Below are 20205 nucleotides of genomic sequence, written 5' to 3' on the forward strand. Positions count from 1 at the left end.
AGAACTGGTTAAAAGACAGGGAACAAAGGGTAGGAATAAATGGTAAATTTTCAGAATGGAGAGGGGTAATTAGTGGTATTCCCCAAGGGTCAGTCCTAGGACCAATCCTATTCAACTTATTCATAAATGATCTGGAGAAGAGGGTAAACAGTGAGGGGGCAAAGTTTGCAGATGATACGAAACTGCTCAAGATAGTTAAGACCAAAGCAGACTGTGAAGAACTTCAAAAAGATCTCACAAAACTAAGTGATTGGGCAACAAAATGGCAAATGAATTTTAATGTGGATAAATATAAAGTAATGCACATTGGAAAAAATAACCCCAACTATACATACAATATGATGGGAGCTAATTTAGCTACAGCTAATGAAGAAAGATCTTAGAGTCATCGTGGATAGTTCTCTGAAGACATCCACACAGTGTGCAGCGGCAGTCAAAAAAGCAAACAGGATGTTAGGAATCATTAAAAAAGGGATAGAGAATAAGATGAAGAATATTTTATTGCCCTTATATAAATCCATGGTACGCCTACTTCTTGAATACTGAGTACAGATGTGGTCTCCCCATCTCAAAAAAGATACACTGGCATTAGAAAAGATTCAGGGAAGGGCAACTAAAATGATTAGGGGTTTGGAATGGGTCCCATATGAGGAGAGATTAAAGAGGCTAGGACTTTTCAGCTTGGAAAAGAGGAGGCTAATGGGGGATATGATAGAGGTATATAAAATCATGAGTGGGTGGAGAAAGTAAATAAGGAAAAGTTATTTACTTGTTCCCATAATATAAGAACTAGGGGCCATCAAATGAAATTAATGGGCAGCAGGTTTAAAACAAATAAAAGGAAGTTCTTCACACAGCGCACTGTCAATCTGTGGAACTCCTTGCCTGAGGAGGTTGTGAAGGCTAGGATCATAACAGGGTTTAAAAGAGAACTGGATAAATTCGTGGAGGTTAAGTCCATTAATGGCTATTAGCCAGGATGGGTAAGGAATGGTGTCCCTAGCTTCTGTTTGTCAGAGGGTGGAGATGGATGGCAGGAGAGAGATCACTTGATCATTACCTGTTAGGTTCACTCCCTCTGGGGCACCTGGCATTGGCCACTGTCGGTAGACGGGATACTGGGCTGGATGGACCTTTGGTCTGACGCAGTAGGGCCATTCTTATGTTCTTATGGGGTGCTGGGGTCTGGAGGTTCTGTGGCAGTCGGATGGGGGAGGCTGGGATCTGGAGGTTCTGTGGCAGTTGAGGGAGGAGTATATTGGGGTCTGGAGGTTCTGTGGCAGTCGGGTGGGGGTGGGGAGAATGTTGGGGTCTGGAGGTTCTGTGGCAGTCGGGTGGGGGGTGCTGGGGTCTGGAGGTTCTGTGGCAGTTGGGTGGGAGGTGCTGGGATCTAGAGGTTCTGTGGCAGTCGGGTGGGGGATACTGGGATCTGGAGGTTCTGTGGCAGTTGGGTCGGGGGTGCTGGGATCTGGAGGTTCGGTGGGAGGTGCTCGGGTCTGGAGGTTCTGTGGCAATCGGGTGGGGGATATTGGGGTCTGGAGGTTCTGTGGCAGTCGGGGGGGAGTGTTGGGGTCTGGAGGTTCTGTGGCAGTTGGGGGAGGGGGATATTGGGATCTGGAGGTTCTGTGGCAGTGGGGTGGGGGGTGCTGGGGTCTGGAGGTTCTGTGGCAGTCGGGGGGGGGAGTGTTGGGATCTGGAGGTTCTGTGGCAGTTGGGGGAGGGGGACATTGGGATCTGGAGGTTCTATGGCAGTGGGGTGGGGGGTGCTGGGGTCTGGAGGTTCTGTGGCAGTCGGGGGTGGGGGGGAGTGTTGGGATCTGGAGGTTCTGTGGCAGTTGGGTGGAATGTTGGGCTCTGGAGGTTCCATGGCAGTTGGGCATGTTGTGGTTTGGTGTCTCTGGGGCAGTTGGGTGGGGGGCTGGGGCCTGAGGTGGACAGGGGGTCACAGGCGTGAGGTAAATACCTCAGTCACAAACCCTGTGGGGAGCTGAGGAGGCAGAAATGTCTCAGGGATTCATGGCCCCTGCTGTCACTGAACCCACCATTTTGTGGGGACTGTGGTCAAGCGCACACCTGTCTGTTCCTATCTGGGCTGAGACCCAACTCATTTCACACTAGGCCTAATGAACACAGCAAATGAGATTCACACACTAAGGTCCTGGCCTGTATCCCATTCCCTGCCCCCCTGAGCGAGCCAGTCCCCTGCCCTGGGGCTGGATCAGAGCCAGTGCCCCCTAGAGGGGAAGGTCCCATATCCCATTCCCCACAACCACCTCACCCTCTGAGCCACCCACTCCCCTCCTCTGAGGCTGCTCGAAGCCCCTAGAGGGGAAAGGCTGCATGTCCCATTCCCAGACCTGAGAACAGAGGGGATAGTCCCTGTCTGTATAAACCCAGGGAGGCTCCTTTTGATTCATCTCTGGGTCCCTCAATCCTGGAGAGATATAGACAGATTGCAGGGAGCCTAGGGCAAAGCAACAGACATGATCAGAGGCTGTGGGGACCAGTTTACAAGGGGAGATGAAAGGAGTCAGCTCAGCAGGGGCTGAGTGGGGGATATACAAAAGGGGGTGGTGCTGGGATCTGAGGGTTTGAATCCCAGTCTGGGGCCCTTTGCCTGCCTTGGTTCAGGAACAGTGGAAATTCCCAACTCCCTGGTCACGACAGCTGCAAAGAAAGCTCCAAGTCCGGACGCTTCTGTTGTCAAAAGAAGTTAAGAGATGAGCTAAAAATCCCTCCTCTACCCCTAGATCATCCCCATTGAGCCCCATCCCACTTTTCATGGCCTCTTGTACAAAAATGCCACAGACTCAGTAAGGTTAAGGCCAGAGGCTGGAGAGCTGAGAGATGTGTAAACTACGTTTTTTAGCTACTTCAGTGGAAAGAGCATGGTTTAAAATGATAACACACAGTCCTTTCCTCTCAGGTGTGCCTTAAGCATCAGAGTTTATTGGAAAGAGACAAATGCAAAAACAACAACCAACCCTGCCCCTCCCCCCGGCCCAGCTCACCTGCGCCTCTGCTCCACGTCCTCCGCGAGCGCGCCGCGTGCCCGCTTTTCCCCCCTCCCTCCCACGCTTGCTGCCGTGAAACAGCTGTTTTGCGCGGCAAGGGCTGGGAGGGATGGGGGAGGAGGGGGAACGCAGCGCGCTCAGGGGAGGAAGTGGGGCCGGGATGGGGATTTGGGGAGGGGTCCAATGGGGCAGGGAGGGGGCGGAGTTGGGGCGGGGACTTTAGGGGAAGGGGTTGGAATGGGGGGGGACTGCAAGCACCCACCGGTGCCATGAGAAGTTGGCATTTATGTTGGGCTAGATGGACCATTGGTCTGACCTAGTATGGGTATTCTTATGTAGAGGTGGCTGAAACTGGGAAACTGCCAGGAGCAGGGGTGCCCGAGACCCCCGGGGTGGGGTGGCCCTGAAGCCTGGGGCCAAGATTGAGTTAAGGCTGTTTCCTGTTCTGTGTGCTAACCTCTGTCAAAGAAATAGACCTCCTTGAAAAGACTGGGGACAACGCCAGCAAGGTGACACGCTGGCAAACCTTGAACAAGGAAGCCTTCTCCAAAGTGTCTGTGATGAACATGAGAATGTTGGTAAATACTTCTCTGATTGATATGCATGCATGCCTCAGTTTCCAGCATATGAGATACTGTCAGAGGGTCCCCCTGCAATCACGTCAATTTCCCCTCCTCTAAAGTCCCTCCCCGCAGCTGGGTTGCGTCTGCTTGGTGTGGGTCCGCTGGTGCTTCATGAGGGCGGAGCTGTCTCTGAAGCCCTTCCCGCAGTCGGTGCATTTGTAGGGCCGCTCACCTGTGTGGGTGCGCCGGTGCTTGTTGAGCTTGGAGCTGTCGATGAAGCGCTTCCCGCACTCGGTGCACTCGTAGGGCCGCTCACCCCGGTGGATCCGCCGGTGCTGCATGAGCGACGAGCTCTGGCTGAAGGTCTTGCCGCACTCGGGGCAGCTGTAGGGTCTCTCTCCAGTGTGGATGCGCCGGTGCTTGATGAGGTTGGAGCTCTGGCTGAAGCTTTTCCCGCAGTGGCCACAGCTGTAGGGTTTCTCTCCGGTGTGGATGCGCCGATGCTGGATCAAGTTGGAACTGCTGCTGAAACTCTCGCCGCACTCGGCACAGGTGTAGGGCTTTTCACCCGTGTGCGTGCGGACATGCTGGGCGAAGGATCCCAGGCTGAAGCTCTTCCCGCACTTGCTGCAGATGAAGGGCTGCTCCCCGACGTGGGTGTGGTAATGCTTCACCAGGGTGTAGTTGCGATTGAAGCTCTTCCCACACTTGGTGCACTGGTAGGGCCGCTCGCCCGTGTGGATGCGCTGGTGCTGGAAGAGGTGGGAACTCCGGATGAAGCTCTTCCCACACTGGCCGCACTTGTAGGGGCGCTCCCCGGTGTGGATGCGCTGGTGATCGATGAGGTTGTAGCTGAGGACAAAGCTCTTCCCGCACTCGGTGCACTTGTAGGGCTTCTGGCCCGTGTGGATGCGCTGGTGCTGGACCAGGTGGGAGCTCTGGCTGAAGCTCTTCCCACAGTCCGAGCAGCTGTAGGGACGTGCCTCAGCCTGGGCTTGGTTGTGCTCTGTCACCACCCTGATGTCCGTCTCATCCGGAGATATCGCCTCCGTCTCCTGCTGCCGTCCAACCCCGCTGGCCTCTCCCTGCTCGGTGCTTCGAGACATCCCACAAGGCTCCCTTCCTGCAGGCCCTTCCTGCTCAGGATTATCCTCCTCCATCCCAGCACCTACTGGGAGAGAGGGAGAATCCAGGCAGGGCTTGTTCCCTGTGCCAGGGAGAGACAGGGCACAAAAGGGGGCAGAAAATCTAAAAAGCAGGAAATGAATCCCATGCAAACCCTTCCCCAGAGGAGAGCGGAGGGGCTGGTTCTGCCCCAATGGCCTGGCTGAGCCCCCAGAGAATGGCTGGGGGAGGGCAGGGGACAGGGACCTGCTGGAGATGACACTGAGCGAGACCAGACAGAACCCGGAGGGCTCCAGGCGGCTTTGCGGGGATCCTTTCACTCCCGTAAATTGCCAAACTAACCCAAGTTATTCGATGCCAGTTTTGCCACTTCCAGGCTCCCCCAGCTTTGTGGATCACTGACACCAGCCCTACGGGTTTGGGGTGCGGTTCTCTGGCCTGGGCTTGGCAGGAGGTCAGAGTAGCCCACCAGAATGGCCCCTTCTGGCCTCCCCCATCTATGGCTGTAGCATGGCACCCCGGGGTGCTGACTGTTAGTTCATGGAGACTCCCCAAGCCCTCGTCACTCCTTTGTCACCTGTGCAAGTGACGGCCAGGGTCTCCCTTTCCTCGGCGCCCTGGAGATCCCGGGGTCAGGGACCAGGAATCCTGCCTGCAGGGGAGGAAAGAGGGGGGAGTCCTGCTTTGATGAATTACCATTAAACCCTTCAAAACTTCCCCAGGCGCTGGCTGCGTTGGGGGGACGCTGCTGGGCTCAGCGGCACAGACCCCCCGCCCGCCCCGGGGGTGTCTCTGGTCCCAGCTGCAGTTCGGGGAGCCCCGATCCCCTCCTCCCTGCAGCCCCTTCCTCCAGGCAGCGATTTCCTGCCCCCTGCTGCCCTTTCTCTCCCTCCCCTGCGTCCCCACTCACCCCCCGGCCGAGCCACCCCCTCGGCCCTCAGCAGGGACTCACCCCTGGGCACGCAGGGGGACGGGGGAAGCCGGCCTGGGAGGGACCCAGGTGTCCGGGGGCTGGGACAGGAAGGTCCCTGCGCTATTACAGCCCTACCTAAGCCGGCCCCGGCTCCGCTCTGGGAAGCTGGGCTTGAATTTCTCTATTATATTAACACTGAAATCTCCAGTCAGCAGGAAAGGATTTTTCTTCCGCTCCTTCCATCCCTGTTTCCGCAGCGGCTCAGAGAACAGTTCAGCGACTTGCCTGAGGAGATCCGGCCACGGAACCCAGGAGTCCTGGCGCCCAGCCCCGCCCCCGCGGCAACGCACTGGGCCCCACTCTTCTCCCGCCGGGCGGGCTACAGCCCTGGCGCCCTGGCGCCCAGCCCCTGCTCTGCCCGCTCAGCGCCCAGAACTGCGATCAGAGCCAGGAGTCCCGAGCGCGGGCCGGTGTCCTGCGGGCTCCCCAGGCTGCTCCTCAGCTTAGGTTGAAATGCCCCTTTCAGGTGACTCCTGTTCAATGGGAGGCTCCCCAAACCTGCTCTTCGCCCTTCACCTGGATAGCCCCGGGAGTGCTGCAGGCACAGGTGCCGGGTCGGTGCAGACAGGGGAGGAGATAGCAGGGGCTGCGGGTCGGGATTGGGGGGCGCTGGGGGGCGGCTGGGCTAGCAGGGGCTGCGGGTCGGGATTGGGGGGCGCTGGGCGGCGGCTGGGCTAGCAGGGGCTGCGGGTCGGGATTGGGGGGCGCTGGGGGGCGGCTGGGCTAGCAGGGGCTGCGGGTCGGGATTGGGGGGCGCTGGGGGGCGGCTGGGCTAGCAGGGGCTGCGGGTCGGGATTGGGGGGCGCTGGGCGGCGGCTGGGCTAGCAGGGGCTGCGGGTCGGGATTGGGGGGCGCTGGGCGGCGGCTGGGCTAGCAGGGGCTGCGGGTCGGGATTGGGGGGCGCTGGGGGGCGGCTGGGCTAGCAGGGGCTGCGGGTCGGGATTGGGGGGCGCTGGGGGGCGGCTGGGCTAGCAGGGGCTGCGGGTCGGGATTGGGGGGCGCTGGGGGGCGGCTGGGCTAGCAGGGGCTGCGGGTCGGGATTGGGGGGCGCTGGGGGGCGGCTGGGCTAGCAGGGGCTGCGGGTCGGGATTGGGGGGCGCTGGGGGGCGGCTGGGCTAGCAGGGGCTGCGGGTCGGGATTGGGGGGCGCTGGGGGGCGGCTGGGCTAGCAGGGGCTGCGGGTCGGGATTGGGGGGCGCTGGGGGGCGGCTGGGCTAGCAGGGGCTGCGGGTCGGGATTGGGGGGCGCTGGGGGGCGGCTGGGCTAGCAGGGGCTGCGGGTCGGGATTGGGGGGCGCTGGGCGGCGGCTGGGCTAGCAGGGGCTGCGGGTCGGGATTGGGGGGCGCTGGGGGGCGGCTGGGCTAGCAGGGGCTGCGGGTCGGGATTGGGGGGCGCTGGGGGGCGGCTGGGCTAGCAGGGGCTGCGGGTCGGGATTGGGGGGCGCTGGGGGGCGGCTGGGCTAGCAGGGGCTGCGGGTCGGGATTGGGGGGCGCTGGGGGGCGGCTGGGCTAGCAGGGGCTGCGGGTCGGGATTGGGGGGCGCTGGGGGGCGGCTGGGCTAGCAGGGGCTGCGGGTCGGGATTGGGGGGCGCTGGGCGGCGGCTGGGCTAGCAGGGGCTGCGGGTCGGGATTGGGGGGCGCTGGGGGGCGGCTGGGCTAGCAGGGGCTGCGGGTCGGGATTGGGGGGCGCTGGGGGGCGGCTGGGCTAGCAGGGGCTGCGGGTCGGGATTGGGGGGCGCTGGGGGGCGGCTGGGCTAGCAGGGGCTGCGGGTCGGGATTGGGGGGCGCTGGGGGGCGGCTGGGCTAGCAGGGGCTGCGGGTCGGGATTGGGGGGCGCTGGGGGGCGGCTGGGCTAGCAGGGGCTGCGGGTCGGGATTGGGGGGCGCTGGGGGGCGGCTGGGCTAGCAGGGGCTGCGGGTCGGGACTGGGGGGCGCTGGCAGGGCTGTGGGGGCGGGAGGAGCCCAGGGCTGGGCTAGCAGGGGCGGGATTGGGGGGCGCTGGGGGCGGCTGGGCGAGCAGGGGCTGCGGGTGGGGTGGGGTGGGGGATAGCTCAGTGGTTTGAGCATTGGCCTGCTAAACCCAGGGTTGTGAGCTCAATCCTTGAGGGGGCCATTTAGGGATCTGGGGCAAAAATTGGGGATTGGTCCTGCTTTGAGCAGGGGGTTGGACTAGATGACCTCCTGAGGTCCCTTCCAACTCTGATATTATATGACATTATATATGACTGGGGGGCGCCGGCGGCAGATGCACGGGTACCAGCCCCTTCATTCAGTCCCTGCCTCTGACATAAGCGGATTGGCTCCGGGTGACACACGTGGGGACGTGACGCCGGCAGACGGGACAGGATCTCAGGCCCGATGGATCCCCCGCGCTCCCAGCTGGAGCCTGGTCCCTGCCCCGGTTCCCAGCCGGGGGGCGGAGGCCGGCGGCTCCCCCGGGGCTCCCCGGACCAGCCGCTGCCGGAGCCCCGCGGGCGGCAGGACATGGGTACGGCGGGGCTGGGCGCAGGGGCGGCGGGGCGCGAACCGGGTGCGGCAGGGCTGAAATCGGGAGTCGCTGGAGCTGCAGAGCTGGGCTCCGTGTGTGCGGCTGGAAGAGACTCGGCGAGTGTTTGTGTCTCGTGCCCCCGGGGCTGCCCGCAGGGTTCACGTGCCCCAGATCATGGGGGAGCAGCAGAGAGATGGCTCCGTGGGGCTGGGAGCTGTGCCAAGGGGGCTGGCGATCCCAGCAACCGCCCATGTGCCCCAGGATGAGCATGACCCCAGCAGGGCCCCCTGGATGTTGTGCCAGCCACGGGTCTCCAGCAGAGCGGTTTGCTCCATAGGGGGCCATGCACACGTCCCCGTGGGGCTGTGCCCTGGCCTCTGACCCCCCGTGTCCTCCCCACAGATCTGCCTGCCCTGGGCGAGGAGGGGAGCGGCCTGGCACAGGAGCTGGTGGTCGCTGCGGCTGGCTACCAGGTGAGATGCGCAGCGGGATGTGCTATCGGACAGTGAGCACTGCACCTTCCCCCTGGATCCTGCTCCACAGACTCCCCCTTTGGGCTCTCCCAGCTGTGCCCCTCGCTGCCCGCCCTCCGATCCAGCGCTGGGGGCCGTGGCTGGAGCGTCAGGTGCTGAGCGGGGTCCCTTCTGGTTCCAGGCGCCGGTGGGGTTCGAGGAGGTGGCCGTGTATTTCTCCCGGGAGGAGTGGGGCCTCCTGGACGAAGGGCAGAGGCAGCTCTACAGGGACGTCATGCAGGAGAACTACCAGACTCTCATCTCACTGGGTGAGGCGCCGTTGCCCCTCGGGGATCAGGAGCTGATGTAGCGGGGAGCCCCGGATAGCTTCGTCTCAGGGCTCTTCCCTGGCCCCGTAGATTTCTGGGGGATTGGCCCCTGCCCCCAACCCCACAGGAGAGACTGTCACCCCCACAGCCCCTCATTGGAAGGGGATTCACATGGGGTAGTTTGATCCCCTCCCCCAGGGCTCTCCAGGGCACAGGTGGCTGCATGTCCTTGCTCCAGTTCACACAGGCACTGAATCCCTGTATCCCCCTCCCAAGGCAGCTCCGTGCCCAGCAGGGGTTCTGCTCTCTCTGCCGGGCTAGGAATGGCCCAGCGACTCCCTGAGCCATTCGGGCCTCTCACTGTGTGTTGAGATCCCTGACTCCCTTATGGGGGGCACAGCCCATTTCCCCCAGGCATCACCCTGCCCCAAGGGTCCCTGTAAACATATCCTCCCCCACGCCCCCCAGCAGAGAACGGGGCCGGGGTTAAAATGAGAGCGTGTTCTTTGCACCAAGACCTCCAGGGAGACTTCACGAAGCGTCATCTTGCCTGTTTCCTTCCCCTGAGCAGGATTCCCTGTCCCGGCCGTGATCCCCAGGATGGAGCGAAGGGAAGAGCCGAGAGTCCCTGATCTCCAGGGCTCCCAGGAAAGGGAGAACCTGATGGTCATTTGCACAGGTGAGAAAGGAGTGACGCTGGCCCAGAGACCCGCCACGAACTAACGGCCAGCACCCCAGGGTGCCAGGCTAGAGCCATAGATGGGGAAGGTCAGAAGGGACTGTTCTGGTCAGCAAGCCTGACGTCGCACCCCAAACCCATAGGGCTAGTGTCAGTGGTCCACAAGCTGCGGGAGCCTTGAAGTGGCAAAATTGGCATCAAATAATTTAGGTTAGTTTGGCAATTTACGGGAGTGAGGGGATCCCAGCAAAGCCGCCTGGAGCCCTCCACAGGTCTCGCTCAATGTCATCTCCAGCAGGTCCCTGTCCTCCTGACACATGTCACTCCCGGCTCTCGCCCACCCTGCCTGACCCCTGGGAAGAACCCTGCCCTCCCCCAGCCATTCTCTGTGGGCTCATGCAAGACCATTGGGGCAGAACCAGCCCCTCCGCTCTCCTCTGGGGAAGGGTTTGCAGGGGATTCGTTTCCTGCTTTTCAGATTTTCTGCCTCCTTTTGTGCCCTGTCTCTCCCTGGCACAGGGAACAAGCCCTGCCTGGATTCTCCCTCTCTCCCAGTAGGTGCTGGGATGGAGGAGGATAATCCTGAGCAGGAAGGGCCTGCAGGAAGGGAGCCTTGTGGGATGTCTCGAAGCACCGAGCAGGGAGAGGCCAGCGGGGTTGGACGGCAGCAGGAGACGGAGGCGATATCTCCGGATGAGATGGACATCAGGGTGGTGACAGAGCACAACCAAGCCCAGGCTGAGGCACGTCCCTACAGCTGCTCGGACTGTGGGAAGAGCTTCAGCCAGAGCTCCCACCTGGTCCAGCACCAGCGCATCCACACGGGCCAGAAGCCCTACAAGTGCACCGAGTGCGGGAAGAGCTTTGTCCTCAGATATAACCTCATCGATCACCAGCGCATCCACACCGGGGAGCGCCCCTACAAGTGCGGCCAGTGCGGGAAGAGCTTCATCCGGAGTTCCCACCTCTTCCAGCACCAGCGCATCCACACGGGCGAGCGGCCCTACCAGTGCACCAAGTGTGGGAAGAGCTTCAAATGCAACTACACCCTGGTGAAGCATTACCACACCCATGCTGCAGAGCAGCCTTGCTTCTGCAGCGAGTGCGGGAAGAGCTTCAGCCTGGGATCCTTCGCCAAGCACGTCCGCACGCACACGGGCGAAAAGCCCTACACCTGTGCCGAGTGCGGCGAGAGCTTCATAAGCAGTTCCAACTTGATCCAGCATCGGCGCATCCACACCGGAGAGAAACCCTACAGCTGTGGCCACTGCGGGAAAAGTTTCAGCCAGAGCGCCAATCTCATCAAGCACCGGCGCATCCACACTGGAGAGAGACCCTACAGCTGCCCCGAGTGCGGCAAGACCTTCAGCCAGAGCTCGTCGCTCATGCGGCACCGGCAGATCCACCGCAGAGACCGGCCTTACGAGTGCACCGAGTGCGGGAAGCGCTTTCGCTGCAACTCATCCCTGATGAACCACCAGCGCATCCACACCGGGGAGCGGCCCTACAAGTGCCCCGAGTGCGGGAAGGGTTTCATCAATAGGTCTAGGCTGACCAACCACCGGCGCACCCATACTGGAGAGCGGCCCTACAAATGCACCGACTGCGGGAAGGGCTTTGGAGACAGCTCCGCCCTCATGAAGCACCTGAGGATGCACAACAAGTAGACACCCAGCAGATGGAGAGGGGGGGCACTGGTGGCCCTCTAGAGAGTGAAATTGACATGTCCTGGGGAACAGGGGCTACTACAGAGGGGGACATTAATGTGCCTTCTGGGGGCGCTGGGAGGGACAAGGACACCTTTATAGAGAGTAAATTGGCTTTCTCTCTTCCCACCCCCACTGCTCAGCAAGACATACCAATCCATCTCGGAAGCCTTGGCTCCTACCTGCAATACATGCCAGTGCACTAGAAGTCCCCTTTTCGCCCCTCCAGTGGATCAAGGTGCTGATGGCCTCTGTGAAGATCCCAAAATGGCAGGAAGAGCGAAGGTAACTTGTTCAGCTTTGATGTGTAGATTTGTAGAGAGGAAATAAGCGAACATAGTGAGGTATTGTGATTAGGGCTGGGGGTCAGGACTCCTGGGTTTGGTCCTTAGAGAGGGGAATGGGGTCTAGGGGTGATATCAGAGGGGGCTGGGAGAATTAGGGCTCCTGGGTTCCAGCCCCAGCTCTGTCACTTGACCTCTCTGGGCCTCTCTTTGTACAATGGGAATAATGATACCCATATTATTCTTTATTTGGTGACAGGTTTCAGAGTAACAGCCGTGTTAGTCTGTGTTCGCAAAAAGAAAAGGAGTACTTGTGGCACCTTAGAGACTAACCAATTTATTTGAGCATAAGCTTTTGTGAGCTACAGCTCACTTCATCGGATGCATACTGTGGAAAGTGTAGAAGATCTTTTCATACACACAAAGCATGAAAAGATACCTCCCCCCACCCCACTCTCCTGCTGGTAATAGCTTATCTAAAGTGATCGTTCTCCTTACAATGTGTATGATAATCAAGTTGGGCCATTTCCAGCACAAATCCAGGTCCCCCCCACAAATCTCTCTCCACACAAGTGATCCACTTCCTGGACACTACAGTGCTAATAAGCGATGGTCACATAAACACCACCCTATACCGGAAACCTACTGACCGCTATTCCTACCTACATGCCTCCAGCTTTCACCCTGACCACACCACACGATCCATTGTCTACAGTCAAGCTCTGCGATACAATCGCATTTGCTCCAACCCCTCAGACAGAGACAAACACCTACAAGATCTCTATCAAGCATTCTTACAACTACAGTACCCACCTGCGGAAGTGAAGAAACAGATTGATAGAGCCAGAAGAGTTCCCAGAAGTCACCTACTACAGGACAGGCCTAACAAAGAAAATAACAGAACGTCACTAGCCGTCACCTTCAGCCCCCAACTAAAACCCCTCCAATGCATTATTAAGGATCTACAACCTATCCTGAAGGATGACCCAACACTCTCACAAATCTTGGGAGACAGGCCAGTCCTTGCCTACAGACAGCCCCCCAACCTGAAGCAAATACTCACCAGCAACCACATACCACACAACAGAACCACTAAACCAGGAACCTATCCTTGCAACAAAGCCCGTTGCCAACTGTGCCCACATATCTATTCAGGGGACACCATCACAGGGCCTAATAACATCAGCCACACTATCTGAGGCTCGTTCACCTGCACATCCACCAATGTGATATATGCCATCATGTGCCAGCAATGCCCCTCTGCCATGTACATTGGCCAAACTGGACAGTCTCTACGTAAAAGAGTAAATGGACACAAATCAGATGTCAAGAATTATAACATTCATAAACCAGTCAGAGAACACTTCAATCTCTCTGGTCACACGATTACAGACATGAAAGTTGCAATATTACAACAAAAAAACTTCAAATCCAGACTCCAGCGAGAGACTGCTGAATTGGAATTCATTTGCAAATTGGATACAATTAACTTAGGCTTGAATAGAGACTGGGAGTGGCTAAGTCATTATGCAAGGTAACCTATTTCCCCTTGTTTTTTCCCACCCCACCCCCCAGACGTTCTTGTTAAATCCTGGATTTGTGCTGGAAATGGCACACCATCATACACATTGTAAGGAGAGTGGTCACTTTAGATAAGCTATTACCAGCAGGAGAGTGGGGTGGGGGAAGGTATTTTTTCATACTTTGTGTGTATAAAAAGATCTTCTACACTTTCCACAGTATGCATCCGATGAAGTGAGCTGTAGCTCACGAAAGCTTATGCTCAAATAAATTGGTTAGTCTCTAAGGTGCCACAAGTACTCCTTTTCTTTATTTGATGAGTAATTCTCTAAGCAGAAGTGGCTCTCAACTGACCTGTTTTGTTCATGCTCTGAGTTGGCTGCAGAGCATAGATTTCTTGGTCTTTTCTTAGTCTGGTTTGCAGTAATTAAGATCCACAATTGATCTCTCATTTCTCTCAACCAACCAGGAGAAGAAATTTAAAGGCATCCTGGAAAGGGAAATAAAACTGGGGATTGTGCCCCTCAATTTTGCTACTTTATGATGCACAAAGCAAAGCCTGGGGAAGGGGCAGAGGGAATCAACCTGCTTGGGGCTTGTACATTAGACATTTGGGAGTTGTATAACTTGGAAGTCTCTTGGGAAGACTGGAGAACTGGGTCTGATCAGTTAAGCTTGACTGAATTTGGAGAATGGCTTTAAAACATAAGTTAAGAGTTTTCAGTAGCAATCTCAGAGGACCTCCATTGTGTGAGATATTTTGGAGGCCTAATTTTCAGGTGGAAGTGCTCAGCATTGTCTCAAAATTGGGCCCCCTTAACCATTAACTGTCACCATGGAAAGTTTTGATATAAATTTTTAACAATGAGGATTTTTCTCCAATATGCTCCTGGGATAACTGAGTTAGATAAGTGTCAACAAAGGGAGCCTGTCATACTCGTTGCCTGTGTTAATATTTATGTAACTCAAATGCCTGTATCAAGGCATCATGGAGTGCTCTGCTCACCACTGGAGCACCTTCTTGTGGCCACAGCTGGGGAATACTCTGCCAGTCTGACGCCCCTTCCTGATGTGCTCACTCCGTCTCTCTCTTGGGACTCAATGGCTCCCTCTTCGTGACTTCGCCCTTTGGCCAGGTCACTGTAGTTTTCCCCTTCTGGGGGGTGGGGGGTTTGTGTATCCAAGTCTCTCTGTACCAGTCATCCCAGGCAGTCTTCCAGTTCACTGCCCATCAATGGGGCCATTTCCCCAGTGGGTGGTAGGGGAACCTAGGCCTGGCCTCTTCTCTGGGTTCCAGCCCAGGGACCCTACATCCAGTGGCTAAGACCTGCACTGTCCCCCACCTGACTTCTGTTTCTCTGGTCTGCTTCCTACATTGTCTCTGTCCAGCTTCTTTTCCATCCTCCTCTGGGTTTGCCTTTCCCTCTGGGCCAAGCTCCCTGTTCTCCCAAGCCCCAGAGTGACTACAGACCTCGTCCCTGCAGCCCCTTTTTGCCCTCAGCTACCTGGCTTTCTACAAGCCCTTCCTATTCCTGTCCAGGTGAGCTTCATCCTTTGATTAGTCCTCTTTGCTCCCTGGTTCCCTGTCCAGGTGCAGCCTTGGTGGTTAATTAGTCCAACTAGCCACGTTAAGCCCTTCAGAGGTGGTGTGGGGTGAACACCCCATCAGACATGGGTTTACCAGGTCTGTGCTGCATCCCGGCCTTTAAACAGTCTCCCTTTCAGTGTGGCAGACCTCAGGGGGCCACACTGTTCCACCAGGGTAGGCCATACAGCCTTCCTGATTCCAGGATTGGGCCTTCAGGCTCCAGCACCCCTGTTTGCCACCAGGAGCTCCTACAGCGAGTCCAGCTGAGATCAGACTTCTGCGGAGACATTCTTGTCTCAGGGAGCGATGCAGCCCATTGTGTATTACCTTAACCAATCATTTTCCTGAAATTTAACTAACCAGTCCTAACATATTGTAATATGATTATGTAATCAATTATATCCCACCACCTTAATTAGTTTACACCCAGCAAAATTAATTATACAGTAGACAGAAACAATCACAGAACCAGACAGAGATTATACAGACAAACAATGGGGAAATGGGGACTACAGTGATAGAACAAACACAGAAATGAGGATTTCACATTCCACCTACTGATAAGTGAGTTCTTGCCAGACAGGATGCTATCAAACTAAGTTTCCTTTTACATTTTCTAGGCATTTCCCTTTCTCTGGAGGTGATGGGCACTATCAGGACAGGATTGTATTCCTAACAGCCCAATAGCACCTTCTTTCAATGTGACTAGTTTGGAATGGGAGGATGTGACCGGTCGCTTCCCAGCTTATGGCTGCCTCTGTTGCTTAGCCAAAGGCCTAAGCCTAAGAACAGGGCCTCAGACTGTCACAGTAAGAGAAGGCCCTTTCACTGGCAGACAGTGATTTTGATTCTTTCTTTTATACCTCTAGAACTAGCCAAGTGATAAGAATACACCTAAATTCTTAGAGTACAGGCCTTTACAGACAGGCCTGAATATCTATATCCTAACATTCTGTTAAATTCTCGAGCATCCTCACCTGATGCTTCACAGGGAAATAAATAAGATCACACATTCCTAGTGGTTCTAAGGTTTAAAGAATAAATCCCAGAGCTTCCCCCAGCCCTGTTGTATTTCTATAGGCAAAGCTGTCGTTGGAGTTTGGAGTTATGTCTGCAAGGCAGAATTCTTCATAAAAAACCCAGCAGCCCAGTGGAACTATCTATGCATAAGTAAAGGCAGAAAAGGTGATTTGTCTGGTCTTGGAGCTGTGTAGATTAAAGAAGGGATACAAGTCAGGACTTCTGGGTTTTCTTCCCACCTCTGGTAGAGGAAAAGTGTAGCGTGGATTAGAACGGGGGAGGCTGGGAGTCAGAATGCCTGGGCTGTATCCCTGGCTCTTGGAGGGAAGTGGGGTCTATTGGTTGCAGCAGAGGAGGCCATGGAAATCTAGATTTCTGTGTTCTGTTCTTTGCAAAAGAATGGCACTCTGGCCCTTTGCCAAGTGCCCTCAACAACCAGACACTTGCCCGGCACAGGTTGTGCACGGCAACTAGCAGCAGACACCCAACCCTAGGCAGGGGCTAAGTCTGCGACAGGGCTGCATAGAGAATTTACACCAGAACTTTTTAGAATCCTGAGCTAGCATCAAGATGTGGCATGGAAAAGCTGTGATTGAAGAAAGGGGTGAGAGAGGGGGAAGAAGGAGAGAAAGAAAATGGCTAAGATTTTTTCTAAACTGGCTAATTATTTTGAGGGCGCTCAGTCTGAGTCTGATTTTTCAGAGGGTGATCACTCAGTGCTTTCTGGGGAATCACTTTCCTTGTAAGGGGGTCTCCCCCAATTTGAGTCCCCTAAAAACTGAGACACTGAATTACTCGCTGCGTTTGACAGTGGTGGCCACTGAATCGTCAAAGTAACTAGCTAGAATCCCTGCTGTCTGCTTAGCCAGGTCTTCCACCCACCCTCTCTTAAGTCAATTGTTTGCTCTTTTGATTCTCTTGGGGAAGTGTCTTCTAAAATCAAAGGAAACCCAGATGGTTTTAGAGAAGTGACTGCTGTTAAAATGCCCTTTTAAAGTGATTTTTTTTGTGAGCCTCTTTTTTTTGTTGTGTTTTTTTCTTTTTGAGGGAGAGTGTGCATATTTAAATTTGGGAATTTTTATAAACATGGGGAGGGGGGAAGTTGAGGGATTGGCATGATTTCATTTTAGCAGGAAAGAGAGAGCTTTTTCCTGCAACTTCACAGGACGCTATAATCCAGAGATATTTCTTCTGCAGCTTCATTAGCTGTCATAACACAGAGATCTCGTTCCACTTATTTCAACCAATGTTATTATGAGTTGAGAGAGACTTAATGAAGGAAATCTACTCATGGAAGGATTGGGGTCGTCTCACTATGTACCTTTTAAGGGAGAGGTGTTAGATTAATTCAAATATTTTTCTGTAGGGCTGATTTTAATTCTTTATCCATTTTTTTTAACTAGTGATATTTTTCTATCCATGTAGTGAGCTTCCTGTAGTTAGATCTAAGAAGAGAAAATAAATATTTGGATCTAAATGATGGAGTGTGTGTGTGTGTGTGTGTGTTTCCTTTGTGGTCTATGGAATCCAGAAAACCACAGCTGTGTGGAAATAAGAAGTCTGGGGGAGGGGGGGTAGGGATTCTGTGCTGGTGAACTGAGCTAAGAGGGGTCACAGGAAGGGAGTTCAGAGGCCTGTGTGAAGGATTTGAATCCCAGTGCCTGGATTGCTGCAGGGTAAGAGATGGTGTGATACCGGAGAGATTCTCCAGGCTCCGTTTTGTGTCCCTAGCTTGCATTTTGAATATGCTGAGGTCATTCCACCATGAGAAGTTGCAGGTCACATGATACTTCATTGCTGAAAGTAGGCCAAAAAGTTAAAAGTTCAGCGGAAGGGGAAAAAAAATAGGTCGAAAGCTCTGCAGGTCGAAAGTTCAGTGGGGAAAAAGCCCCCAGAGAAAACCACCGAACTGGCAGAAAGAGGTGCAGCATAACTCTGTGGTAAACAACTTGTGATCAGCATGTGTTGTAAAGATCTGCGAGCTGACAGGACAGTATAAAAGGCAGATAGAACGGTTGAGAGAGGAATTAGGAGACCAGCTGCTGGCAAAAGGGGGCCAGCGAGGTAGCCAGAATGGGGAAATTAATAGGAATCCTAACAAAGAACAGCAGAAATCCTGGAGAAACGTAGTGTGGAAGCGGCTGTTACAATATGAAAGCAGAGACCAAACTGACTGCAGAGCTGCTCTGAAGGTTACTAACGTATGAGGAAACTGTACCTACATTTCCCCCACCCCTCCACGCAGACAGCATAGGGAGGCTGGGTACTTCCCGTTTCCCCAGTGTCAGCATATGATCCTGCTGACTTAGTGACCCATTTAGATCAGGGTACCTGGGGAAGAACCACAATCTAAATTCCCTCTAAGCTGTGTAGCTGTGCAGCTGCCTATTAAGCCCAGCGCAGGGGTTCAGGGCTGCGACGGGGAGAGAGGCTTCTCCCCGCTGGCCCCAGCATGGACCGGCTGCAGCAGGGAGAGGCGCCCCTCCCCACCGGCCATAGCGCAGACCTGTCCCGGACTTGCTGCGGCTGGAGGAGAGGAGCCCCTCCCTAGGCCCGGCCCAGGCCTGCCGGATTTTCCGGGGAGAGATGCCTCTCTCCAGGCCCCGAGCTGCTGCGGCGAGAGAGGGCTGGGGGGAGTCCTCTGTCCCGACCACAGCCCTGGGGCAGCCTGCACCCCAAACCTCTCTGACCCAGCCCTGAGCCCCCTCCCGCACCTCAAATCCCTCATCCCCGACCCTACCCCAGAGATCGCGCCCCCAGCCAGAGCCCTCATCCCCCCCCCCACATCCCAGCCCTGCGCCCCCTCCCACACTCCGAACCCCTTGGCCCCACCCCCACCACATGAATGTTATGTGAACCAATATGAAGGTGATGTGTTGCACATCACCTCCATATTGGTGCCCATAACAAAATTCGTTCCACACACGGACATAAAAAATTAGAGGGAACACTGCTCACAATGTATGTGGAGTTTAATAAGGGAGCGCTTGGACAAAATATGTTTAGTACAAGGAAACCAGATCTTCTGCATACTGGCCATGTGTAGCCAAACACAATCGCTTAGGACAATTTGAACTGTATGCTATTATAGTTTGAATGCTCTGTAGCTTGTGATAAGTTATTTGTGTGTTGTTTGCTTTTCGATTAGTACTCTCTTCTGGGTTAGTACGTACACGAATAAAAAGTGCCTGGCTGCCTGTCCTTCAAGTGTTTCCCTCACAACCCTGGAGACCCATGCCTCGGGAAGGAGAGATTAAGGGGGGTGATAGGCAGGTTATTCAAGAGGTGCCCCAAAGCCAGTTTTTCAGGGTAATAGGTGGAGCATTCTGTATCTCTCGGTCATGCCTGGGTGGTGCTCTGGTTCCTGGAAAAGATTAAAAGGAAACAAAGAAAATGACGGGGAGTCTTTAATAGAGCTCCATTTCTGTAATCCCTGGTTGCATCAGAATCAGGGCCTCATTCTGATCTTGGTGACACTGATGTAAATCCGGAGGGACCCCTGCCGTCCATGGAGTCAGGCCTGCATTCTGATTGTTCTTATTAGCAAATAGGCTCAAGAGTTCTGGTCTCTTGTTTGTTCCTTTAAGATCTAGAGCCATGTTCAATTTTTGGATAACACACACAGGTTTTGCCGAGAACAGGGATGGGCAAACTTTTTGGCCCAAGGGCCACAGCTGGGTATGGAAATTATATGGTGGGTTATGAATGTTCACAAAATTGGGAGTTGGGGTGCAGGAGGGGGTGAGGGCTCTGGCTGGGGGTACGGGCTCTGGGGTGAGGCCAGAAATGAGGAGTTCAGGGTGCAGGAAGGGGCTCCTGGCTGGGGCAGGGGGTTGGGGTGTGGGGGGTAAGGGGAGGGGGAAGGCTCTGGCTGGAGGTGTGGGCTCTGGGCTGGGGATGAGGGATTTGGGCTGTAGGAGGGTGGTCCAGGCTGGGACCAAGGGGTTAGGAGGATGGGAGGGGGATCAGGGTTGGGGCAGGGGGTTAGGGCATGGTGGGGGGTGAGGATTTCGCCTGGGGTGCGGGCTCTGGGGCGGGGCCAGAAATGAGGAGTTCAGGGTGTATGAGGGGGCTCCAGGGTGGGGTAGGGGTTTGGGGTGTGGGAGGGGTTCAGGGGTGCAGGCTCTGGGCCGTGCTTACCTCAAGCAGCTCCTGGAAGCAAGTGGCATGTCCTCACTCTGGTTCCTATGCGGAGGTGTGGCCAGGAGACTCTACGCGCTGCCCCGTCTGCAGGCACCACCCCTGCAGCTCCCATTAGTCGCAGTTCCTGGCCAATGGGAGCTGCAGGGGTGACGCCTGGGGCGGGGCTAGCACATGGAGCCCCCTGGCTGCCCTTAAATGTAGGAGCCATAGCGGGGACATGCCGCTGCTTCCAGGAGCCTCAGCACACGCGTGGAGCGGCCTCCGATCCTTCTCCCTGGTGGGAGCAGGGCAAGCCCCAGACCCCACTCCCCAGTAAGAGCTC

The 20205-nt window shown here is 55.8% G+C and overlaps 2 protein-coding genes across 8 annotated transcripts in view; one reads left to right on the plus strand and one right to left on the minus strand.

The window, feature by feature from the left end:
- LOC311522459 (uncharacterized protein) overlaps positions 1 to 20205 on the plus strand; it is a 34702-nt gene that overhangs the window by 4342 nt on the left and 10155 nt on the right. For 2 of the 7 annotated variants that reach the window (XM_084631819.1, XM_084631824.1), the window contains exons 2-5: positions 8564 to 8634; positions 8816 to 8942; positions 9514 to 9621; positions 10141 to 11612. In XM_084631819.1, the coding sequence (XP_084487945.1) occupies positions 8564 to 8634; positions 8816 to 8942; positions 9514 to 9621; positions 10141 to 11288 (1454 nt within the window). In that variant the 3' untranslated portion in view covers positions 11289 to 11612. Of the gene's footprint in view, positions 1 to 5767; positions 6223 to 7771; positions 8162 to 8563; positions 8635 to 8815; positions 8943 to 9513; positions 9622 to 10140; positions 11613 to 20205 lie in introns of those variants that run through there. The other 5 variants (XM_084631820.1, XM_084631823.1, XM_084631818.1 and 2 more) reach the window with 5 other exon arrangements.
- LOC311522479 (uncharacterized protein) lies at positions 1767 to 5723 on the minus strand. The gene is made up of 2 exons (XM_084631869.1): positions 5655 to 5723; positions 1767 to 4784 (listed from the first exon to the last, which is right to left on the minus strand). Exon 2 carries the CDS (start codon positions 4735 to 4737, stop codon positions 3691 to 3693), a length of 1047 nt encoding a protein of 348 aa, XP_084487995.1. The 5' UTR covers positions 4738 to 4784; positions 5655 to 5723; the 3' UTR covers positions 1767 to 3690.

This window comes from Lepidochelys olivacea, assembly GCF_965140295.1.
Source record: "Lepidochelys olivacea isolate rLepOli2 genome assembly, chromosome: 6".
NCBI classification, from domain to species: Eukaryota; Metazoa; Chordata; order Testudines; family Cheloniidae; genus Lepidochelys; species Lepidochelys olivacea.